Raw genomic sequence first — 26,103 nt, 5'->3', positions numbered from 1 at the left:
CTGTGCACCGACGTGTTGCAGGTTCAGTTCCAGTCAAGGGCACATACCTGGGTTACAGGTTCCATCCCCAGCCTAGTCCAGGTTTGTGTGGGAGGCAACCAATCAATGTGTCTCTATCACATCCATGTTTCTCTATCTCTCCTTCCCTCCCTTGCACTCTCTCTAAAAATCAGTGGAAAAAATACCCTTTTGTGAGAATTAATAAAAAATATATACATATCGTTGGGAAACCTACATTCGCAAATGGGAACAGGGGTGGGAATAAAACTTTCCACTCTGTATCTCTTGAGAATTATTAAATCATGTGACTGTAGAACCTACTCAAATAAATATATGTGATTAAGAAGTAATTAAAACAGTGCAATGAATGTTAAGAAGGAGAAGGCCAGGGCGCTACAGGAACTGGTCACAGGGACCTGACTTGGGTGCAGAGGAAGTCCCTGAGGAAGTAACTTTTCAATGGAAACTTGATAGACAAATGGGCACAGCAGCAAAGGGGTGAAGAAGGGCTGCCTGGGAAGAGGGAGCCCACGCACAGCAGCCCTGGGGAGGGAGGGAGCGTCACCACATGCCAGGAATGGACGGAATCCAATCTGTGGCTGGGACGCAGATACAAGGGTGCAGGGAGGCCGGGGGAAGCAGTAGCTGAAACAAAGCGGGGGTCAAATTGCAGGGGCTATGTTACAAAACGTGGACTTTATCCTAAGGACAGTCGGAAGCCATTAAAAGGGCTTAAGCAGAAAAGTGATGGGATCAAGGTTATGTTTTGGAGAGATTTCTCCGGAGCCTACGAGGAGAAGTGACCGGAGGAAGCGTGAGTGGATGTTGACAACTCATATATCTGATAAACTGCTTTGGAGAACTATTTGGTGGTTTCTTATGAAGTTAAACATACACCTACCCTATGACCCGGCTGTTTCATTCCTAGGTATTTATTCAAGTTAAATGAAAACATATGCTCACAAAAATATTTGTACAAGAATTTTCCTAGCAGCTGTATTTGTCATAGCAAACATCATGGCCCCCAGAAACCCACAAATTTCTATCAGAAGAATTCATAAGCAAGTTGGGGTGTATTTTCTGGAATGGAATTCTACTCAGCAGTAAAAAGGAAGGCACTCCTAATACAGACAACAGGAAAAACGGCACAGAAGTGTACACGCTGTGTGTTCCCATTGCTGTGAAATGAACTCCACGTACGGAAAAAGTAATCTGATGTCTATCGTGGTAGACGTCAGAAAGCAGTTGGCTGGGGGAGGAAGGGAAACTGACTAGAAAGAAAAATGAAGGGATGTTCTGGGGTGTTGGAAATGTTTTCTATCTTGCTGCACATGGCAGCTACACAGCGTGTACAGCTGTCAAAATTCATCCATGTGAACAACCAAGACCCGTGCTTTTCATTGTATATTAAATGTACTTCAACAAACAAAAAGGAGAAAAGAAAGCGTGGATATTGAAAAAGGTGGGAGGTGTTTACAATAATCCAGGAGAAAGATGATGGTTGCCTGGTGACGATCATGGGGATCAAATCAAACAACGTGTATAAAGAGGGCAACCCAGAAAGCTCCGTGGAAACCACAGAGCTGTGCACCAACATGGAAAAGTGAGAACTCAGTCTCATGTAACCTATATCGGGTGTTGGAGTAAATGTGGACATTCGGGATTGCCCCTCGGCAGTCCTGTTTGTTGGCAGGGAAGGGCTTGGGGTGATTAATCATGATCTTCTTGTTGGTTTGTCACCATTTGGCAGGAAATGGATCCAATGGCTGCTGAGATTCATCAGAACACTTGATCTTGGGGCACCAAAAAGAAAAAAAAAAGAAAGAAAAGGAGGGGTCAGGAGTTGCTTTTGCCAGGGATAGTTTTCTGCTGAAAACCGGCCTTTCCCAAACAAAAAAAGCATTCAGCTGCCGGGCTTGAGTCTTGGATTTATTTTTTTTGAATAATTAGGGTTTGAAGGATTCAGAAGAAAGGAAGCAGACTGTCAGTTCCTCAGGCAGGGACTGTAATGATCAGTGACACGGCCACCCAGAGTTCGGGAGAGTTTGCTGGGAGCCAAGAGTGTGTGGGAAACACACGTGGGCTGCTTGAAGCATCTGCCTGAGTGCAGACAGGTTTGGAGAAACAGCTGTGCAGAAATCAGCCAAGAGCCATCTGAATAGCTGGTCACTCACCATTTCACATATTCATATTTTTATGTGTGTGTGTGTTTTCAAAGACAATAAATACCTAATTATTTGCTTTAATTTAATGCTGATTCACACACACACACACACACACACACACACCCATCATGTTCCATGAGCAGACACAGCTGGATCCTTCCCATCCACACCAATGAGTACTAAACATCTGGGCGCCATTCTTGGGCCCTTTGTCCATCCAGAGGAGGCATCCCCGCACAAGGCAGGCTCTTAGATCCCATGAGCTCCAGAGCAATGAAGGTCTTCTTCTGCACTGCAGCGGACACTTGTCATAGTTTTATTAGTAACATCTGTCATCCAATCCCTCTTTCTTTTTTTTCCCTTTTTTTGAGAGAAGCATGTTGGTTGGTTGCCTCCTGCATGCACCCTGACCAGGGCCCAAGCCGAGGTACCTGCCCTTGACCGGAATCGAACCCGAGACCTTTGGGTCTGCAGGCGGACGCTCTAGCCACTGAGCCAAACCGGCTAGGGTCCTCTTTATTTTTAAGGGCTGGTTTGTCTCAGTGTGATATAGAACCCAACTTCCACATTGTAAGAGGACAGGGTCGATCTCTCTCTCTCTCTCTCTCTCTCTCTCTCTCTCTCTCTCTCACACACACACACACACACACACACACACACACACACACACTCAGCCCTGCCGCAGTCTGAGCGTAGGCACCGGCCTTGGGCTTAGCCCACCCGGTGGTCTTCCCTGGAACTGGGAGTCTCCGGGGAGCCATTGAAGGACGTGCCTGTAGTGGAGGTTCTCCATGGAGACAGCTGGAAGTCATTTGTTCCAAAGCAGCCAACCGGCAGGCTGGCCAAACTGCTCCCTGGCCAAACTGCTCCTGCCCCGGCACCGTTGCTGGGGCTCCTCTGGCCCCGCCCTCTGACCTCCACTTCTGGATGGGAAAACGGAGGGCTCAGACTTGGAAGGACAGGTCCATGTTCACACAACAAATTATCACTGGAGCCAAAACTCAAACCCAGACCTTTTCACTGTCCCCCACTGCTTCCTTCCCAGCACAAGAATCTCCCTAATTCCCACCCACTTCTTAGGCTAGTTCTCTCTATCCTCCAATAAATTCCCTTTCCTATTAGTGATCTAGAGTCTGTTTTCATTGCTGGCACCCAGGACAGACACAGTCATAAAGGAGTGGTTTCATTTTCTTTTCTTTCTTTAAAATATATTTTATTGATTTTTACAGAGAGAAAGGGAGAGGGATGGAGAGTTAGAAACATCGATGAGAGAGAAACACCGATCAGCTGCCTCCTGCACACCCGCCACTGGGGATGTGCCCACAACCAAGTACGTGCCCTTGACCAGAATCGAACCTGGGACCCTTCAGTCCACAGGCCGACGCTCTAGCCACTGAGCCAAACCAGTCGGGGCAGGAGTGGTTTCATTTTCTACGGAAGCCTTCACAGAAATGCTCCCCCATGGTAGGTAGCTCAGGCACTCGGCCCCAGGCTTTGCTTGGGAGGCCAGGGAAAGACACCTAAATGGGTGGGCGTGGGGCTGGGTAAGAGGATGAAAAAGAGGAAGGGAGCAGGGAAAGTGCCGTGTGCTCCCCAGCTGGGACCGAGGAAACAGCCATGGTCAGCAGAGGGAGAGACTAAAGGCGCCAGGTGACCTGGTGATGGCACTAAGCTCCTGCCCTTAAGGTAACAACACAGGGAGGGAGGTGTCCCCACTCCAGGAGTGGGAAGAGCGAGGGTGGGGGGTGCTGTTGAGACCTGCTGGGGTCACACAGCACATGAGTGGCGGAACTGGTCAGAAGCAGATCTCATTTCTAACCAGACCTGCACCGCCACTCTAATAAATGCACTGACCAATGGGAGCGGGGCGGGGGGGGGGGGGGCGCAGAGGGGGGAGGGGGCTCGACCATGTACCTCTTTTCTTTTCATATAATTTCAGATGTGTACCCTGGGTTCACCAGATGAGTTCACCTGGGCCTAGTGATGGGACGAGGTCATTGGATGATGTATTTATTTATTTTAAAAACACAAGGTAGAAAACTGCACTGAGCCCATGAAAAGCAGAGCTGGGGGCGTGTCGAGGCCTGTTTTGATTTAAGTGGAATGGATCCAGCTTGAGCGTAAATTTGAGACCGTGTTTGCTTGTGTTACACTCTATTTCTTCAAATTACTTTCGCGTGTCCCGTCTCATTGATTCCCCCCACTTCTGGATGAGGAAACTGAGGCCTATGACATGAAATGACATGTCCATGCTCACACGACATATTACCCGAACCCAAACCCAAGCCCAGACCTTTCCCAGCCCGGGAATTAGCATCGCGCCGATTGAGTTCAATTTAACAAAGTGACTTGGGTTGAGTCGTCCTGATGATTTGAGTTAGCCTCCCGGCATTATTCAGGTAAATATTAGTCCCTGATATTTACTCCCTATATTACTCCCTATCTCCTTCCAAATACATTCGATCTCTTCCTCTGTCGTTTTCTCCATCTTTCCCCATGCGTTCCTCCTCTCCTCCTCCCTCCCTCCCTTTCTCCATTAATCTCCTTCTCTTCTTTCCTCCCCTCCTCTCCTCCTCTCACAAACACATTTGTTTTCGTACATGGGGATGGTATCGTGCTGATGGGGTAGGTGAAATGAGAAGTCTCTTTTAAGTCCCTGGAAGCAGAATATTTTCTTATGGATTTTTTGATTGTTTGGACTGTTTTGCCAGGCTAATGACAAAAGGCTCCGAGGTCCCCTTATCTCAGGCCCACCAGAGGATGCCTTCAAGTTTTTGTTTTTGTTTCCAAGCTGGTTCCTTACAAATGCGTCCAGAAGGTCACTCTCAGGTCCCCGAGATAGCGGTGGGTGATCAATCACGTGCAGGACATCAGCATCACAGAAGATAACCCATGAATGGGAGGACTGGGGGAAGGAGAGCGGACCCTGGGCCCTGCAGAACTGGGAGCTCGGTGAAGGTGAGCTGATGGATGGCTTCCTCCTCAAGTTCCTGGGACAGTCACAGGCATCTTCTGGCTGCCCATCCCCCACGAAGTTTTACTCCAAATAGATAAAGACACACTTACGTAACAGCCTTCAACATTCCCAGATAATCTGATCATTGCAACCGAGCAAGATATAAAGACTGTGCTTAAAAGCTCCACGTGGGGTCCCCAGGCAATTCCTTCAAAACAAACAGAGGGGACTCGGGTCCCGGCTTTGCCAAGGACAAGCTTTGTGAGCTGAGCAACTCCCCTGACTTCTCTAGAATAAAATACTGGCCTTGGTGCCAAGTGCTGTGGACGGACAAAGGTGGAAACAATGTGAGCCAGGAGCTCATCGTTAAGATCCTTGCTAGCCCCAGAAGACTGTGTGTATGGCTTTTTTATTAGTTTGCTTTGTTTTGATATATTTTTCATGTTAATATATTTCATGTTTTCTTGACTGGTTCTTTCTAAATCATCATCATTATCAATCAACCACTACCAATTACTTTATTACATACTGTTTAGTTGCCCCAACAATTGTAAAAGTTAGACATGATCACCATTTTCCATAGGCAGTCGCTGAAGCTCAGAGAGGTTAAGTAACCTACTCAAGCTCACACAGCTGGGCAGTTACAGAACTGGGATTTGAATCCCCAACTGTCGACTCCAAAGCTCATGCTCCTTCTACGATATGGTGGGGCTTCAGGTACGTATGTGCTGCCACTCAGGAATCACAACTTAATTTGCAGGACCAATTGCAAAGTAAGAATATGTGGCCTTTTGTTTTAAAAAATGGTTAAAAATTTCAAGACAGCAACAGGAGGACATTCCACAAAGCACGAGGCCTTTCTAAGGATGGGGCCTTCAATGACTGCCCAGGTTGTGCACCCACGAAGCCCGCCCTGCCAGACACAATTCACTTTGCAGTTGTCATCTCCTGTCAAGGAGCAAAAGCATCCTAGCGATGGGCAGACCACGGGGGCAGGATTTCCCAGTGCTCAGCCTTCACGGGCAGGTTTCCTGATGCTACCCCAAAGGGGTCAGCGTGGACTTGGCGGAACTCTGGGTGCTGTGAGGCAGCTTTCTCAGAGTAGGAACATTTTTTTTTTTTTTAATGTGGAGAAAGGTGCACCGTCTTCTGCTCATAAGGGTGCTGACCACACCCTCACCTTTAAGGAGGGGAACAAATGGAGCACAGCTAAATACTTCTTAGCCTTTCTCTCTCTCTCTCTCTCTCTCTTTTTTTAAATATATCTATTGATTTTAGAGAGAGAGGAAGGGAGAAAGAGAGATGGAAACTTCTGATTGGCTGCCTCCTGCGCACACCCTGCTGGAGATCAAGCCCACAACCCGGGCATGTGCCCTGACCGGGAATTGAACCAATGAACTCTTAGTTCATGGGTCTACACTAAACCACGGAGCCACACAGGCCTGACTTAGCCTTTCTTTTTAAACAAAGACCAGACCTGTAGGTGTGCCCTAACCAAAGGCAGTGGAGGCAAAGCAACAGGGCTTTGCAGCTGCTGGTTTATAAGCCTCCCTCCTGAAGGGAGGTGTCAACTCCTGTGGCCCTAGGAGAGGTTCTGACCAAAAGGCCCACCCTTTTGGTCAATGATTCTTAATCAGTGGTATTTAATCGTTTGAGGTCATAGACCTATCATCTATGAAAGTATGGGCTATCTCCCCAGAGAAAAAGACACGTATGTACATAAAATGCTTTGCATACAATTATAGACTCCCTGTATTGACGACAAAATTTTTTAAAAAAAACAAAACACAAAAAACCCTGTTTGAGATCATAGCTCCCCCCAATTATAAAATTCTACAATATTAGACCCAGATAGAAACTTAGAGACTGGTTTTGTGAAACCATTTTCTTCCTCAGAGGGTAAAGGCTGAGATCACCTTGGATAATAAATGGTTCTACACATTTTCAAAGACTGACTCTGCTGATGGCCAACTCTACACTTAAACTAGTTCCTCCACTCCTGATTTGCTCCTATCAAAACACGATAGCCACGAGGAGCAACCTAACGCCACAAATGGCGGGTGTCAGGACATCAGTGAACATTTGTGGGTGCCGGACAAGCCAGGCACAAGTTCTTGTCCTTGAAAAGCTGGCAGATGTCTAGGGGAGCGACTCAGCAAAACTAGAGAGTAGTGTGAATCATGCAATGGTAGATGTTCAAGCTAGACAGACAGGTGACCTGGAGGAGGGCGCTCTCAGCTCCTCCTGGGGGGAAGACCCCAGGGAAGGAAGCAGTTATACAGGATTTTTAAAAAAAATACGTTTTTATTGATTTCAGAGAGGAAGGGAAAGGAAGAGAGAGAGGGGGGGGACATCAATGATGAGAGAGAATCATTGATCAGTTGCCTCCTATACGTGCCCCACTGGGGATCGAGCCTGCAACCCGTGCATGTGCCCTGACCAAAAATCGAACTGCAGCTTTGTTCATAGGTCAATGCACAACCACAAAGCCACACCGGCCAGGCTACACAGGGTCTTGAAAAATGAGCACAGGGCCATGAGGAAAGCAGCCTTCCGGCCGAGGAGACCAGCATGTGCAAAGGCAGAGCAGGGTGAGACCGCAGGAGGTGTATGGGAACTGGAAGTGGTCAGGATTAGCTAGAACCTAGGCTATGCCTGAGGAACTGGTGGGCGGGGAGGCTGGCAGAGGAAGAGGGGGTTGAAGACTGGGACCTTGGATATCACACGGAGGGGTTTGAACCTAAGGAAGAATGTCAGCTCGAGTGACGGATTAAGGAGTCTCTTCCTGAGGATGGTGCAAGGAGGCAGATATCCATCTGTCCCGGATGGCCTTCTGCAGCTGGGGGTGGGGATAAGGACTGAGCAAGCAGGCTCGCTGAGATCCCTATCACTTCTCTCTTTCAAAATCAGCCGCAGCCAAACCCTAGAGAACACAAGAAGGGCCCTGTAAAGCATTCAGAAATGACAGGCAATCAGCCCACAATATATCTCTAAGATGTCAATGAGATTTATTCACCAGAAAAGTACCATTCCTCTCCACTAAGATGGCATCGTGGGACGAGGCCTTCTCGCCAATACAGAGACATTACTTTCATTAACATTTTTTTTTAATTTAAAAACTGAACCCAGTTTGATATACTGATGTGTTTCCTCTACGAGGCCTCACATTTTTTTCATTCATTCTTAAAACTGAACCCATTGAGCCTTGCGGGGTGGGCTGGCTCTGAGGAAATATTAATCAAGAAAAGAGAACGTGCCCAGAAACCCAAAAGGGTTGCTCCTCCCATGCCACCATTCTCAGGATTTCTAGGCACTATGAGCGCTAAGTAGTTCTTGGAAGGGGTGTGTTTTCTCTTAAGCAAATGCAAAATAAAAAATTCTAAGTATTATTACCGCGACACATGGAGCCGATTGTTGGTCCTGACGGTGTTTTCCCCTTATTCACCACTAGGTGTCACAAGAAACCCGGTTTAAAAGGAACAAAGCTTCGATATTGCTGACCTGAAGAAAACAATTCCCCCTAGTGTTCAGATTTTTTTCCAGTTAAAAACATTCTTTTTTTTTTTAGAGTAAAAATTGCAAATGTTCAGAACTCATCTCTCCCGTAGCCACATAATGGTTCTAATTCCTCAGACTACCTGCGAATAAGACGGACAGCACAGGATCACACCAAACAGGTTCTTGTTGAAATAGCCACAGTAAACGCACATTGTAACAGGAAATTCCATTGCATTTGCACCATTTATTTAATAAAAATAATCTCTGCGATTATTTGCATTTATTTCTGAAGGAGGATGTTTTTCCTTCCTCAGAATAAGTTCAGGAAATGGGTGAAGTGTTCAGGAAGTTAGCTAAATGCTGATGTAAATCCAAAAGGAAGGTCTGTTGTTTGAAAAAGAAAAAAAAAAGAAAAAAAGGACCAGAAGAGCTAGGAAGTGGTTCTCTCTTTCACTTATGGAAAATGTTATACAGAATTCCTGATTTAAGAGGAAGAGGACTAGGAAAAATGTGTGTGCCCGTGATATCTTTTTCCGTGGATCTGGTTGGGCCGACCAGACTTGCACTGATAACAAAACAGTAGCCGGCAAAGAAAACCGTGTCGAGAAATAAAATCCAGATAGGAGACGTGACTGGGATTAAGTTTGTACTAAAGTAAACCCTAACTATGGAATTTGCACCAGCTAATCTAGGATGTATGCCTTGATAGGAAACTGAGTCCGAAAGAGGTGGTGGGGACCCCTTTGCACTATATAAACAACTAAACAGGAGGTTCTCCTCACGAGCACCCTGTGTCTTCCAGCCACCGACAAATGGTGTCCTGCTGACCCAGGGCTGTGAGGGAGAGAGTCTCACTGGGGAGACCCCAGCTCCCCTGGGGCGCTGGGCCAGGGTAGTGATCCGCCCCAGCCCTGTGGCGACGGGCTGTTATTTATCTGCGCTCGCTATGCAGGGAGTGTGCTGTATCAGGTGTACAGAGCAAACACCGGCCGTTTAGAAAGCAAAGATTCAGCTCACTGAGCAGTGCCACAGTTTGTTGTGGTTTCTGGGAAAATCGCTCCCTCCTTCCCGTCTCTCTGCCGTCACCTTCCTTCAGGCCTTCGTGTCTGAATCCAGACTGGTCTGCCTGCCTCCAGCTGGCCTTCTCTCCAGCCCCCAGGCCACGGCCAGGGAGGGTGAGCTCTGAAAGACACCCACAGGGAGGTGAGCCTTCCTTGCCCTCACACTTGGGCCGGCTCCCCTGTGCCCAGCGCAGGAGAGCACAGCCTCCCACCTGCTCTCCCACTCCCAGAATCTCCGGTTCCAGCCCCATTGAACGACTCACTGCCCTGCAACTCCCCACAGGCAGTTCTCAGCCAAGGCGATCACCCATTTCTTTCTCTTCCTCTGGGTCAATGAGGCCATGCACTCTGTTTAGCTTCTGTAGAGCGGTCTCTGGATGCACAGAATTGTGACAGGAGAGAAGCAAGAGAACGAGGCCCAGAGGATACAAGGCAGACATCCTGCACAGACCCACCTACTCGGTGCAAGTGTTATAAATCAGCATGCGTGTTGGAAAAGACGCCCCCGAGGGGGCAGGTCGCCGATCTGACGATTAAATGCCTCCCATGGCCCAAGAAGAGTCAGTTTGAAATTTTATTTTTTGCATGCTGAATGCAGAGGGTGGTTTTGGTGAGCGGAGCAAGTCTTAAGGCACCATGGTCTCTGGGATCCACCCCTTCTCCCTTTTTCCTCTTCCCCACGCCCTCACTACACATTCACCTATTGAGGCAGACGTGTCCTTCCAGGGATCAAATGGTGAGATGACAACTGTCCAGGAAATGTTTTCCCATTGAGTACTCAGAAGCTGTTCTGTCCAAGCTGAACCAACAAGGCCCTGGGACTTCGGTTGGGAAGCAACTGGATGTAAATGTGATAGGACCAGCAGCGCTGATCCTTTAGGGCAGTGGTTCTCAACCTGTGGGTCGCGACCCCTTTGGTGATCGAACGACCCTTTCACAGGGGTCGCCTAAGACCATCCTGCATATCAGATATTTACATTACGATTCATAACAGTAGCAGCATTACAGTTATGAAGTAGCAACGAAAATAATTTTATGATTGGGTCACAACATGAGGAACTGTATTTAAAGGGCCAGAAGGTTGAAAACCACTGCTTTAGGGGGTAGGGACATGGGAGGCATGTGGTTTGCTGCCATGAACTTCTGGAGGCAAGGGTTGTGTCTTACTTATCTTGGGGTCCCCTACAGTGCCCGCCCCAGACAGTGGCTGCCACAGGACAGACCCTCATTCAGCTATTCAACAAATATTTACTAAGCCGTAGAGGATTTGTTTTTCCAGGTTTGGAGTTTTAAGCTTGTTAATAACAGCTGAATTCTTTCTCTGTTTTGTCATCTGCACTTTTGGACTCGGAGTTGGACCTTGTCTTTCACGGTTTTTCCAATCATCCCTCTCTCCCTTGCCCAACCCACTCCCATAGTCTGCATACAGTAGGCTCCCAGTAAATATTTGTTGGGGAGGAGGAGGAGGAGGTGGAGGAGGAGAAAAAAAGGTGGAAGAGAGACAACTTAACAATAAGCAACACAGCGGGTAGGTAATCATCCTGAAATCCATCTTGGAGGCTAGAGAATTATCTCTGAATTTTGTCCAATCGTGTTTCCAGAAAGTCCTGCCTCTGTCATGGCTCTTGCGGTCACCTTTGGTTTCTTTTCTGTGCTGGCCACATTTGTCACCAAACCCCCTCAGCTTCCCCACCTAACAAGGCAAAACCCTTCCTCCCTCCTAACCCACCTTCCTTTCTTCCACAGATATTCCTGAAACTCATGTTCAGAGGGCACACAGGTAGGCACCCTCAGGTGCTCAGAGTGATCCTCGGGGAGCTCAGTGTGGTGGGGGGATAGACCATTCCAAACCATGCCATGATGTCTCCCGGAGTTGAAAACGCAGAGGCGTACACATACCAATGGCAAGAAGGAAGGGAGGCAGGACAGGGCAAGTGGGAGGGTCAGGGAAATCTAGAGAAGATGACCTAAGACTCTAGTCTTGAAGGAAGAATAGACACAACCTATTTGAAGAAAGAGGGAAGGGGTTCCAGGCAAGGAGAAACACATACAAAGGCAAGGGAATGATAGGAAACAATGGAACTAGATTTTCTATGTGCCCTATCAACTCCATCTCTTGCTTTATACTCTACCCGTTTACCTCATAGCAAGTGAAATGATGTAACCCTCAGGCATTTTAGAAAACTTAGATAGCCAATCATTTAATCTCTTAAAGAGAAAGGCATTGATAACATGGGCTAGCCAAGAGATTAAGCAGGTTCTTGGGTGCTTATGGGAAATGGGAAGCTGATGAAAATCAGGCAATGAATGTGAAATGTACAACATTTTATATTTTATTCTCTCTCCCTGGGAACTTGAGAAGTTGGAATTCTTTGCTGTGTGGGTGGGTGAATCCATGGGTTTTCTTAGCAGAAGGATGAGATAGAAGATGAGGACACAGTGATTCTAGGAATTTCAGGTGGGACCAAGGTCTATTCTGAAAGCCTTTGGACTGAACCTTTGCAGGTCCAACATTTTCAAAACATTCAATGAGATGGTCCCAGTCCTACACCCCAGCTGGGGCCATTTCGTTAAGACAACACCCTTCTCCGAGTGTGGTTTATTTCTGTTCACAGAACCTTGGAAGACAGGAGGCCAAGCTGACCTCTTTAGTCAAGAGTCAGCTCAACTTTAAAATTATGATTGCATGTGAAAGCTAAAATGGGAAAGAGAAAAAAGTCAGTTCTCAGAACAGAAATGCTAAAAACCCTTGGGGCCACATTCCAGTCAAGGTCTTGGCCCTGTGCACAGAGCTCCCCTCGGGGGTGGCTGGGCAGGAGACCAGCCGAGACCAGCTCAAATCAGTTGAGCGTCAGGGGTCATGGGGTTTATTCTAGAGGTGCCCAGTTTACAGATAAAGAAATGTATCAGAGTGATTATGCTACATAATCCTTAAAAACAGAAGCTCCTGCTAAAGCACTTACCAATTTCCAATGAACTATGTGCAATGATTAAAGAAATCAGAGGAATAGAGTAGGTATTAGGTTCCTAGGGCTGCAATAACAAACTGTGTGGCTAGAATACACAGTTCTGGGGCCTAGAAGTCTGAAATTGAGGTTTGCTAAAGTTGGCTCCTGTTGGAGGCCTCTCCTCTAGCTTCAGGAGGTTGCCGGCAATCCTTGGTGTTTCTTGCCTGGCCTACAGCTACATCACTCTAATCTCTGCCTCTGCCTTCACTTGTGTTTTCTTTGTGCACATGTCCAAATGTCCCTGTTGTTGTAAGGACACCAGTCATTGGGTTAAGGCCTACCCTAATCTAGTACAAGCTTGTCTTAAATTGATGATGTCTGTCTGTAAAGGCCCTATTTCAAAGTAAGTTCACATTTACAGGCATGGTGGTTAGGACTTCAATATGTCTTTTGGGTGGACACAGTTCAACCCCTAATGGATTGTAAGAAAAACAAAAATGAAACCCCGGGCAAGGCCAGAGAAGACCTGGTGTCCAACCTCACACCTCCCGTTGGGGTACCCTTGGACTCTCGAAGTTTCTGTCCTCCTCTCTAAAGCAAAGCAGTGCCTGCTCTGCTTACTTTACAGATGCCATGAGAATAAAATAATTTTTAAACAATTATTTTTCTATATGGAGAGTATTTCTACAAGTGCAAGGGATTATGAGTTCATTTCAGATTGTGTTGACTTTTCCTTAACTTCATAACTACTTGATGAGTAGGTAATAAAATGAGAAACATGGCCTGCTTTACAGGGAAGAGAATTTAAATTACATGCTTCCCTTCGTTTATGTTTTGAGATAAAAGTATGATGGCAATCTACAGAGAACAGTAGTGCAGATCCTTGTGCCCTAGGCTTTTTACTCACACCACAGCAGGGTGGTACTTAGGTGAAACTAATGGGTAGAAAGCAATTAAAAGGCAAACCAAGAGGCCCTGGCTGGTGTGGCTCAGTTGGCTGAGCATTGTCCCATGCAGCAAGAACTCACCAGTTCAATTACTAGTCAGGGCCCAGGCCCAGGTTGCAGGCTTGATCCCCAGTAGAGGGCCTGCAAAAGGCAGCTGATCCATGTTTCTCTTGCTTTCCCTCTCTCGCTAAAATCAATAAAAACATATTTTTTAAAAAAAAACGCAAACCAAGAGGGTCAATGTCCTCCTCTGGGACATCAGCAGACATCTCCAGTGGTAGTGACTCCTCGTCCCCTCTATCTGTGTGGTCCACGACAATGTCCTGCTAATGGCTTTGCATCTGCTCTGTCTGAAGGTTTTTTCTGAATATGGGGACACAGACCACCCAACTTATAAAATTAGCTTAAAAAGTCATTTTCCTGGCTGACTGATGAGACATACATACTCCCATGTCCGCTACACAAAATAGAACCATTGTATAGCCAGAAATAAAATTCTGCAGTCAAAAAAAAAAAAAAAAAAAAGCCCCTTTTAAGAGGCCTGAAGCTCTAGCAGTGGTAGGGAAACACTGTCAGGCCAGCAGATTAAGTCAAAGGGACTTGGAAGGTATATAAAAACCTCCACACATACAGGAAATGCCAAGAAGAGGTGCCATGCAATGACAGCCTGAGAACCATAGTTCTGTCCAAAGCATCATGTGATCACCTGGGTGTCAGTGAGGAGCACAGTCGTGACAAATGCTATTAACCTTGGACCTTGGGGGTTTGCTGACCCAGGAGAAATCCCAGAGGGGAATAACAGCCCCAGCAAAAAGAAACAAAGAGGCTCTCAGAGAGAAGCTCTCCATCGGCCCTGCAAACGGAATTCTCCGTTTCTCAGTGCTGGGTGCGTGTGCTTCCCAGGGATCTCGCACACATTCAGGAAAATGCCGATCACACACGAGGTAATAAACAAAAGTTTATTTTCCTTTAATACAAAAATTAAATAGCAAAGTTTATTTATTTATTTTGTACAGCGATAAATTAGAAATTTACAGTACAGACATCAATGCAGACACACGTTTGTACATCCTTAAAAGCGGGGTCCATTTCCTTCGACGGTCAGCGATGCGTTCAGGGCATGTGTAGCCGGGTTTGCCTGGTACCTGTATGTCGAACATCTGAAAGTTTCCAGGTTGGCCTCGAGGTGGCTGGAGCTGCAGGGTGGCGCGGGGCTCTGGGGAAAGGGCCGCGGAGCACTAACTTCACTGCGGCGTGAGCAGGTGGAGTCCCATTCATTTTTTCACAGATCCAGCTGGTATTTATTCCGCCCTTCCTACAATGGGCTCAAGGGGCCTTCATCCTCAGACCTTTTAAAGTCTTACATTTCTGTGAGGTAGAAAAAAATTCAGAACCACCAAGCTGCCCCATGGTGAGAGACCCAGAAAGCAGGCCCGCTCCAGTCAAAGCCCTCAGCTGAGTCCGGGCCGGGGCCCATCAGCAGGGCGGGAACGGTGCACCCCTGGGAGACCAGATGGGCCCAGCCATCACGGGGCACAGCTGCCCTTGCTCTTGCCCCTCTTCTCAGAAGCCTTCTGGGATGACAGTGGTCATGTACTGAATATCACAGGGGATCGGGGAGCTACAAAAGCTGGAAGGGCAAGGCTCACACAAGACCCCAAACAGGTCCACTACCAATCGCCTGGGTGAATACTGAGAATTTGCTGGTGCAAAGAAGAAGGGAAACAGATAAACCAGAAACAGAAACAAGCTACTCTAGGGCAACGGGGCTTAGAAAAGGCTGCCGGGGGCATCCGGTCCACTTCCCTCCTGGTAATGTGCCGCGAGCCATTACTGCCCACGGGCAAGGCAAGAGGCAGCAGCAGAAAGCTCTGGCCAGGCCCCAGTGAAGCAAAATACATTATTTAAGCCTCTGGTATCTGATCCTAGGTAGGAGCAAAATGCTCTCCTACGAGTTTCCAAGATCTGTGAACTAGGCCCAGAAGAAAAACGATTAACTGGGTCCTTTGCCAGACATGATACAAACCCAGCCGGGGACTCTGAACCCAAATACAATAAAGGAGCAAAAAGAACTGTCAGAGTCCAGTGACTCAACATAATTGTCTGGAACTCTCCCCCAACCTCCTCCATCGCAGATTGAAATTCAGGGTGTAGACTGATTCAGCGGGAAGAGAGGGGGTTGTTTCCAAAGTCTGTGCTCTGTGTCTCTCTTCCCTACCTGCTGCTGAGGTCACCTCACCAGAATCCAAAGCTTGCACCATCCTGGTGAAATCCCTCTCCACTGAGTGCCCCCCGGGGCTGAGTTCCTCTTTTCGACCTCAGGTCCCAGCTTAGCTCCCAACAGAGTAAGCACTGAATTTAGTGGCCAGGAGGCAGAGTGGGGGCAGAGAGGACAGAGCTGGGGGTGCTGGCGAAGTCACAGCTCAGAGCTGGATACAGAAGCTTCCCACACTCTGGGTTTGGGGGTGCAGGTGAGGGAGTGACCGGGAGAGGAAAGTCAAGAGAGCATCTCAGGAGAAACGTGTCACCCCTTCTCAGGTTTCAGGCCCCTGAGCAAGCTGCCAGCTCAGAAGCAGCCTCAGAGAGCAGGAAACAGGTCTCCATAGAGGAAAAAGGATATGAATCAACCAAGTAGCTCAACCAGATGGTTCTGGCCAGTTCCACCCTATCCCACGTCTCTCTGCCCTGAGACCCCGCCTTAATGAAGGAGGAGAAAGGAGTTTGTCAGAGAGGAGGCTGGACAGGTGCCCTTAGGCTCTGCTGAATCTCCGGAGGCCAAGGCATGTGTAAGAAGCTACAAGTATACCTACTTATTCTAGACTCCAGAGAAAACAGCAACAGCCCTAACCTTTTTCCTAGCAAGATACTGTCCGCAAATTTCCTGTGCAAGCTGCATGGAACACCCCAGGCCCTGAACTGCCTCCGCCCAGAGCCACATTAGATGTGGGCGCTCACGTGCTCACCGCCGATTTCATAGTGTTCCTTGGGATTTCCACGAAAACGCTATGAAACAGCGGGTGCTTCCTGTCAGAGCCCCCTCATCGATTTGCAGGGAATTCTGGGGAGGGACCAGAGATGCATCAAAGATAGAAAGACCCAGGAGGAGGTTTAGGGGATGAAGACACTGAAAGAGATGGCAAATCAGACACACTCACACCTTCCCAAAACCAATGGTGAAGTTCAGCAGACCCAGGAGCGTCCTGGTCTAGGGCAGTGAGAACAGAGCTTACCCTCCGGACATCGCCTACGGTGCCTGCCACAAGGGCCTTACACACAGTTGGTGTTCAAGCAATGTGCTAATAATCGACCTTTTTTTTTTCTTTCTTTTTAGACAAAACCAATGTAAGAGGGGATGGAATCACTTCAGGGTAATTGGTAACTGACTCCTTAGCCACAAGCTCCTCTCCTGAAACCATGAACACTCTCCATGAGTGTGACAGGAAAGGCCCATCACCCTGTGACGTAGCCAAGGCCAGTAACCCGGCTGCATCCACAGCCACTTCTGATCAAGTACACTGCCCCCCAGGAGGCAAGAGCTTTTCTAGAGAGACAAGTTGTCAAGGCACAGAAATCAGTGTCCAGGTTCACTCATGTACTCTTAGTGTCATTATTATTATGGCATCATTCACAAATATTGAGCACCTACTCTGCGCCCTCTGCTAGGTGCTGCCTTGGTCACACCATCGCCAACACATGACAAAGAAAATTGCATTACAGACCCCAGCCTGCTAACAGCAAGGCCAGTGCCCGGCTGCACGGTCCTTCCCTGGCCTGGGCCAGAGGCTCCGAACAAGTCCCAAGACACCAGAGCAGAGCGTGAGTAAGGGCAGGCTCTGCCCCTGGGTGCAGGCTCCAGGGCCCTGGCCAGCTATGGGAAGTCTGCAAGCAGCCAGGGAGTTCACATTGTGCATTTCATAGGCCATGTGGTCTCAGATGGAGTTCAACCGGTCCTCCCAAGGACCCTTTCTCATGCTCCCGAAGCCCTGACGCCGGAGGCCAGCCAAGGTGCTCAGGCTGGGCACACCCCGCAGCCCCCCCACCCCCCACCCTCCCGTGCCTACTTAGTGACTGTCTCCAAAACCTCAAGACTTTCCCTTCCAGAACCTGCAACAGGCCTTTATATGCAAATTCATCTCGGACTGTGCAAGAACCACACAAAAGCAGAGGGGGGAAGGAAGGAACATGTCGCACCATAAAGCTCCAACAAACAGAAAGCCATGCTTATTTCCAGAATTTGCCTACCTATTTGGAATTTTGAGTCCCTGGAGATGTTTTTCTATTGAAAAAAGAAGTGATAAAAGAGCTTTCCTACCTGTTTTTTGTTGTTGTTGTTGTTTTAAAGTGGGGCATGAATAAATAAATAAAGGAGTCATTGCAAAGTAGTCGCTGAAGCAGACAGGTAAGAGTTACAAGGAGAGCAACCTGCGACAGTGTCAACAATTTGTCCCGGAGATCTGGTGATTAGAGGGCCTAAGGCGGGTTAAGAGAAAGGCCAGTTACAATTTTAAAAGAATTGCAACTTTGGAGAGGCTGCTAGGGGGTACCCCCTTGTAAGGAACATAAAGCATAAATTTTAAAAGCTCTGGATACCTCCGCAAAAGGCAATTAAGACCTGTGCTGTTAGAGTTTGCAGTTCATTTCATAGGGTCTACACTTTATTCGCTACAAACCAATCAGCTGCTGGCTAGCATTCTGGAGATTCATTAGGCACCATATAAATACTCCAGGCCATGCTGCCTCCAATGAAATCTTATAAGGAGCCTTTGCCAATTACTGGGAAACAATTATACACCAAGTAGTTGGATTAGCTGTCCTTAGTCCCCTCTACAACACTGAAAAAGTCCCCATTGTGGCAGGTAGACCAGACTTTTCTGATAACATTCTTATGCTAAAAGAAATAAAAAATGCACTATCATTCCGAGAATGCAAGTTGACCACAGTTTGAAAGTCAGTTCAGTATACTATTATGTCATGGTCCAAGAATGTGCTTTTAATTGTAATTGACACACACAAATTACACAGTTTAATCTGTGTGAATGCAAAGTTGCCAAGAAACTTAACATTTTAGCTCTTCCAGACTGGCGTCTGCATAGATGCAATCACACAAAGTAAAATATATTAAGTCCCCATTGCTCAATGCAATAGGTCTCTGGGGTCGGTAAGGTAAGTCGACTTGGTAAATCTCATTTTCCTCTGAATTAAGTGATTGTCAGAAAGTGAATCACCCTTCCGTCCCCCCTCATTAGGCACGCTGCAGTGCAAAAATTCCTATAAAAATGCCTATTTTGAGTTATGAATGTAAAATGAAAAAAAAAACAACAACACACCAACAACACAAAAACAGCAGCAGCCTCAAACAGACATGTTGAAATTTAAGAAGAGAGAGAAGAAAAATCCACTGGATACCTTATGTGTGTTTGTACAGTACTTTTGTTTGTTCAAACAATTCTGTTTTATGACAAAGGCACTGAAAGATTCTGACACCACCTCTTGGGAGAGCAATCCTCAAGTTCTAAACAGCAGACAATGCACCACAGAAAATGTTTATGTTAGATCAGCCAAACTATAAAACTCTTGTAACACGTCTCTGAACCCGGCATTTCCAGTGTTTATAGATTGCTTTGCTATCTGAAAGACCCAGTTAGTATTTTAAATTTTAAAGAGTTAAAAAAAAAAAAAGTTAATCTTTCTCCCTGCAAGTTACCTACTCACAGCTCAAATCCCACCCCTCAGGGAAAAGCAGCATCGCTGGAATCTAGGCAGGACCTCCACGCTCCAAGTTGCGACCTGCTAAAGTGATCAATGTTATGATTTTTCACAGCTTTGAGAGCCTCTAACTGGCTTTTCCATTTTGGATTATTCCAAAGTCTGCAGCAAAATCATTAGTTTTATGATGCTGGGGTGAGAGGGAGAAGGTAGTGGGTGAAGGGGGTCACCGTAGGGTGGCTAGTTTGTTTAAACTGAGATTCACTGCATGAAACTTTTAGTAGCATTTGCACCGAAATGCTGGCATTTCCCCATCAAAATTTGGGAAGCGTGGAGGCTGGCAAGCTTTACACCACAGTTTCATTGCCTTTCCCAGGCTTTACCCAACCATTCCCTCTTTTTTCTCTCTTTACCTTCCCAGAATTCACCAATCTGTTGGAACACTTCTGCCATGTGTGAAGAGTTTTGGCAGACCAAATCCACATGCCCGAAGTGATGCCCACCAGCAAAGACATAAAAATTTTCAACATTTCAACGGCCATATTGGAGTCATCTGCGGAATAGCGGAAAAGCGCCCAGTTGGAGATTTCATAGAAATAGCAGGCAATCACGCAGGTTGCAGGAACCGTGTACAGGACTGAGAAGACCCCGATCTTGACCATGAGCCTTTCCAACTTGTCGGTCTTTGTCCCATCCTTTTGAAGATTTGACCGAATTTTGAACAAGGCCACCAAGCCTGCGGCAATGAACAACGTTCCGATCACCAGGTAAGTGAACAGGGGAGCCACCACGAAGCCGGTGAGGGCATCAAGGTTTTGGTTCCCAACGTAGCACAGGCCCGTGAGTTCATCTGCATCCACCAGTCTCATAATCAAGATGACAATGGTCTTCACCGCGGGGATGGCCCAGGCTGCGATGTGGAAATAGGAGCTGTGCATTTCGATGGCTTCGTGACCCCATTTGAGTCCAGCTGCCAAAAACCAAGTCAGTGTCAGAATAACCCACCAGATGGAGCTGGCCATTCCAAAAAAGTACATCAGCAAGAAAATGATTGCACATCCTGTGTTCTTAAGGCCTTCTTGGATGAGAACAGGTTCTGCTGCCTCTTCAAAATCGCAGGATATCCTTTCCCGGCCTACCGTCAGCCTGACAATATAAGCAATGCTATAAATATTATAGCACATACTGAGAAAGATGATGGGGCGCTCCGGGTAGGAAAACCTGGAGGAATCGATCAGGAAGGTCAGCACGGTGAAGGCGGTGGAGATGAAGCACAGGCTGGCCCACACGGCCATCCAGACGTCGGTGAACTCCTTGGCCGAGCGGCTGTATAAGCCAGCATCGTAGCCGCACTTGAGAACGCAGTTCAGGCTCCTTTTCACCCAGATGTACTGATCGGAGTTGGTCCCCACGGAATGGCACTCTTCCCCAGGCTGGATGGAGTTCTTGTGGGGTAACGGCACCTCCTCGTCCCCTGGCCCTTCCATGCACATGTGGTTGTGGTCGTTCTGGGGGGGGAATTTGCTGCAGTTCAGGCTCTCGGGCCAGGCAAATCCAAACTCCTTCAGGACAGGTTCACAGCGTCTCTTGACAGAAAGACACATGCCTCCGCACGGGCCGATGGGGATGTTGATCTTCTCTGTACACATTGGCACATACACGGAACAAAGGAAGAACTGGAAAAGTAATGAAACGAGCAAAGAAAACAGTGACTGGGAAGTATGACCAAAGGCTTGCACACAGCTGAGTTGTGAATGCTTCCAGGCATAGCACACAACTACTTTTAAACCTGCCTGTAGGGAGTCTGGCCATTCATGCTGACCTCAGACAAGGATGCCTAGTAATCTCCTACACACTTTCCTTCTTTGGGTTCTAGTAATCCTTTCCAGGGCAACATAAATAAATGCATGTATAAAAAGGACCCAAAGAATTATATAATCCCCTTTTGTACAATGCTTAATAAGTCTTAAAAGACTCAACGTTGAGTTCTCCCTCCCTTTTCAGCTACTATTTGAAAGAGCTGAACAGACTAATCAAATGATAGTCATTTTGGTGATGGGTGATGTATTTTTCTTTTCTTTTTTTTTTTAAAAAATATTTTTATTGATTTCAGAGAGGAAGGGAGAGGGAGAGATAGAAACATCAATGATGAGAGAGAATCGTTGGTCGGCTGCCTCCTGTATGCCCCACACTGGGGATCGAGCCCGAAACCTGGGCATGTGCCCTTGCCCGGAATGGAACCCAGGACCCTTCAGTCCGCAGGCCGACGCTCTATCCACTGAGCCAAACCAGCTAGGGCCGGGTGATTTATTTTTCATCCCCGTTTCTTTATCACCATAAAAATAAAAGTTAAAAAAAAAAGCAGACCCACCTCTTCTGTTAATATTCTCTCTTTTCTGTACTTTATCCCTTAAAATTATTGTTCCTATCGAAACAGAAAGTATCCTAATTAAGATATTGTTAGACCCAGTGATGGGAGGCAGGATGGGATGCAGGTTGAGGTCTCTGGTCTCCAGGGCTTTGTTTGGCCAGGTTTCCACTTTGAATAATAATGAAGCACAATAGGAAGATATAAACGTTAAGTCCCTGACACTGCAGTACCAGCAGGGGAGAGTGCAGTTGCTGTCCTCAATTCCTCCAGCATTGATAAACAGCCTGCTTGGCTCCTTACAGATGTTGTCTATGGAGTCTAGAGTTACAAGTAACTATTTTCCAGCATGTAAAGGGATCCAGTCCTGTCCTTCAAAACAGCTTGGCTGCCGCCCCAGGATACATGCAATTAAAAATATATATCCCTGGAAAAGCCGTTTCTCCAACAAAAAAATTGCCACTGATGTCAGGATATGTGCTGTTTCCAAACCGAGGGCTAGCGGGCCATTTCTTAAGCTTTTATAACCTAGTTCTGAAGGTCTGGAACTTCCAAGGGGACACTTCACCAGCAACGGTCTAATCCCAGCCATCTTTCTGAAACCACAATCTAACTTTTAAAATGACCTATATAAAAACATGCACCCTAGTAAGTAAGCTGCCTGCTTGTCTCTTATCTCTCAGAAGTTATAACCAGAACCACTGATTTCTAAAGCTTTTAGCTAGCCTGGACAACGATCCCCTATTTTCACCAATCTCTCCCTTTTCTAAAATTCAAAAGAAAAAAAATCACTCATAGTCTCATCAAACAAAACACAAGTGTGAACACTTTTTAAAAATGTCCTTTCAATCCTTTTTCTTTTCCAATGAATTGGGTGTTAATTTGTTTTTTGGGTTTTTTGGGGTGTTGTTTTTATAAGATTGTAATCACCTTGTATAGGCAAATTCTTTCTTCACTTACAATTGTAGGATGAACGTTTTCTGTATCATTACATAAGCTTAAAAGATGTGTCATGACTGCAAACAACAACCACAATCTCCCAATATGCAAGCTACCTTCTTCCAATATACAACAAACTACCTTTCTCCCAAGCTGTGTTTTCTCCCCCTCCAAGTACTAAACCTGCTCTCAACCCTGAGCATAAGAATAAACTCAAGTCAACGCAACCATTCCTTTCTGCATGACCTCTACAGTCAGGCGGGCTACACGCTTAGGGGCCACTCCGCAGAAAACGGGGCAGTGGTGTTTCATTGAACAAACCACCCAGAAATATGGGGGAGAAATGAGGTCGGTGAGGGAGAAGTTCCCAGCTCCTTATCTCTCCTTCCAAGTCTTAGCTGCAGCTGGCTGCCCCGCCGGGGACTCGCCCACTGAGCAGCGGCGGCCAGAATCCTTGGCAAAGATAACCCTCAGCTCCACTGGGGTTAGGGGCTTGGCCAGACACGGTGGGCAGGGGAGAGAAACGGAAGGGCGGGGTGTAAGAGTGGGTTCTTTCGCAGGCCAGATGACTTACACAACGTTTTGGCTTCCAGTCCCTGAGAAGGGACAGACAAGTGGGGGTGGGGATGGAAATCACTTTTTCAGGATTATACCCTTCACCCTAGAAAGCGGGCAGGGGGGCTCGACTTGGTAAGGGTTCCACCAAGTTAGTTTGGGGCGTCCCTGCCCCAAGGGTCTCGCGGGGGATGGGGGTGGGGGTGGGGGTGGGGGCGCCCACCTGTAGCTGGCTGGAGCAGCCGTACTGGATGAGCGGCGTGAAAGTTGTCAGCTGCAGCTCCGCGTCCGTCTGCAGCTCGTGCCCCACCAGGTTGGGCATCTTGGTCACGTTGTAGCCCAGGTTCTGGCACATGGAGATGCGGATGGGGTCGCAGCGCCGCTCCTCCTCGTCCCCGAAGCCCCAAGCCGGCCCCAAGAGCAACAGCACCAGCAGCAGCCGCGGACCGAGACCGACGCCCCCGGGCGCCCCCAGGGCGCTCGGCCCTGCGCCCCGCCAGGCCATGGCCAGAGCCGGGGGCAGCGGCGGCGGCGGGGGCTGCTCCAGCAGACACCCCCAGTTTGCCCGGGGGTCGGGCTGCTCCCAGCTCCGGGGCAGGGAGTGTGATAAGGCGCCAAGGGCGACGAGGGTGCAGCGGTTGGCTCTCCAGCAGCTGCGCGCAACTGTGGGGGATATTAGACTCGCCGGGGCGAGGCCGAGAGACAGGCTGCTAGGGTCATGGCTGCAGGCGGCGAGCCTCGGACCCAGCGCCGGCCGCGTCGGCTCGGGGTCTCCGCGAAGCCCGCCAGCGCCCAGCGCCGCGCCGCTCTCACCGCCCGAGCCCTCCCGGGCGCTAGAAGTTCGCTGGGCGGTGGCGGGGCTGGACGGACAGCGCGCCTCTCCAATGGCCGGGCGCTGTGGGCAGCGGGGGGCGGGGCCACCTTGCCGCTGGAGGGCCAGGCCCCGCCCGCCCGCTGCCCTCCCCACCCCCCCTTCCCTCCCCAGAGCGCCCCGCCCCGCTCCCCGGCTCTCACTTTCCTCCCACCCGTTTCGCCGGGTTCTGGGGCGAGGCAGGGATGGAGCCGGGTCACTCCGGACGGGACAGCCGGCCCCCCCCTCTCCCAGGTGAGAAGTGCTCCCAGAATGGGTGGGCTCCCGTTCCTTTCCTTTTCCAGCTGTCACCTCGGTCCACGGCCACCTCCCCGTCAGGCAGGGAAACTATACAAAGAACACGGGAGGTGGATTTACGGAGATTGCGGCTTTAAATCCCGGCTGTGTGACCTTGAGCAAATTGCACAACCTCTCGGCGCCGTTCTCCTCATCCTTAAAGAGACGCGGGAGGATTAGCGATCAGGCGTAAAAACGCTCAGCACGGTGCCTGGTACAGCCCGCGCGCGCAGCTCTTTCCACTCCCCACTTGCTCGGGTGGGAGCCCGGCCCCCTCTCCCCGCCCCCAGGCTCGGCCGACCTGCGCCCGGGAGCTCCTGCCTCCAGCCGCGAGTGGGGGAGGCGCCCCGGAGCCGCCGAGCGGCCGAGGGTCTCGCGCTCCGATTTCCTCGCCGCATGAAATGAAATTCCACAGGGGGATTCGAAAGGAAATGAAGCCGGGAAGCTCCGTGCTTCTCGGCCCGCCGCCCTTCCTGTCTCGGGGACACGGTTTCTAAATAAGGTTGGGAGGGAGAGAGGGCGGGAGGGGAGAGGCTCGACCTGCTCTAGAGAAGAAAAGGGGGGCGTGTGGGGGAGGGAGATGGGCTAGAAGGCGCACAGCTCCAGGGCTCCCCTCTTCCTGGGTCCCAGGCATCCTTGCCTGCAGCCTGTATCTCTTTCTAACTTATTCTGCTTCTGCGTAGGGTTCTGGGGATCTGGGGACCATGCGACCTGGTTTCAATCCAACTTAACCCCTCTCTCATTCTCAGCCCTTCCCCCACCTGCACCCCCCTCCCCAGAGCTGTGGGCTAGTTGCCCCTCTCAGGTTTCCAAGTGGGCCAGGGAAACCCTCAGCAGGTGGATTCCTAAACCTTGTACTTGTTGCTTTACTGTGGTCAAGTTACTGTGAGTCTCAGCCTCTGTCTGGCCATCCGGGAAGTGGGAAGCTCATGTCTACATCACACAGTTGTTCTAGGAGTTAAATGAGGTAATACCTGTAAGGCATTTAGCTCTGTGTCTGGCGCAGTGTCTAGTAAGTGCCGAATACCTTAGTTACTGATGTGGGACAGCCTCCTGCTTCCCAGCACCTTGCCAAAGACATCTCCAGCAGCCCAGGTCTGAGGATTTGGGTGAAGAGCTTTCTTCGCTTTTTCTGAGACATGCCACTGTTTTCCTGGGGTTGTTGACAGGACCACGCTTTTGTGTGTGTGTGTGTGTGTGTGTGTGTGTGTGTGTGTGTGTGTGTCCTCCCACATCAGCTAAGTGGGGCATATGGCAGAGGTTGGATAGAAGTTGGAAGGATGTCTGTGCCACTAGTGCTCATATTCTGTTTTGTATTTTTAGTTTTCTTTTCTCATATTGGCAACTATTTCCTTGGCTGAAGGAAAGAATGGAATCAACATTTTTGGTGTTTGGCTCTGTACCAGAACTGTGTTGTACACATAGAAGCTGCAATTGTCTCCAGCCATCATCATCATCATCATCATCATCATCATCATCATCATCATCATCATCATCTCCTGGGGAAGGAGACTCCATTAGCCTCCGAAAGAGATGAAGAAACTTTGGCTAGAACCAAAGTGATAGAAAATGAAAGATCAGTCAAGCCAGGGCCCAAAAGAGGCCTTTCAGAGATGGGGAACAGGGTCATTTCTCCAGAAAATTTCCCAGCTGGAAATCGACATACTCAGCAGTAGGGTTAAAGCTTCTGAATGCCTGTGCTGAGTAACGCATGAGACCATTGGCCTACATAGATGAATAAATAATTAGATGTATGCATCAAGTAAATAGATGATCCCCACCTTCTAGGACTCACAGGGGACAAAGCATAAAC

The 26,103-nt window shown here is 48.5% G+C and overlaps 1 protein-coding gene across 1 annotated transcript; it reads right to left on the bottom strand.

Annotated features, from left to right (window-relative positions):
• Nucleotides 1-14,520: 14,520 nt before the first annotated feature.
• Nucleotides 14,521-24,023, bottom strand: FZD4 (frizzled class receptor 4). The gene is made up of 2 exons (XM_059708199.1): nt 23,367-24,023; nt 14,521-20,957 (listed from the first exon to the last, which is right to left on the bottom strand). The coding sequence occupies exons 1-2, from the start codon at nt 23,646-23,648 to the stop codon at nt 19,629-19,631; spliced, it is 1,611 nt and encodes a 536-aa protein (XP_059564182.1). The 5' UTR covers nt 23,649-24,023; the 3' UTR covers nt 14,521-19,628.
• Nucleotides 24,024-26,103: the final 2,080 nt, after the last annotated feature.

This window comes from Myotis daubentonii, chromosome 9 (genome assembly GCF_963259705.1).
Source record: "Myotis daubentonii chromosome 9, mMyoDau2.1, whole genome shotgun sequence".
Lineage (NCBI taxonomy): Eukaryota > Metazoa > Chordata > Mammalia > Chiroptera > Vespertilionidae > Myotis > Myotis daubentonii.
Note: the sequence above shows the minus strand (reverse complement) of the source record. Positions and strands in the feature narration are given on the sequence as shown.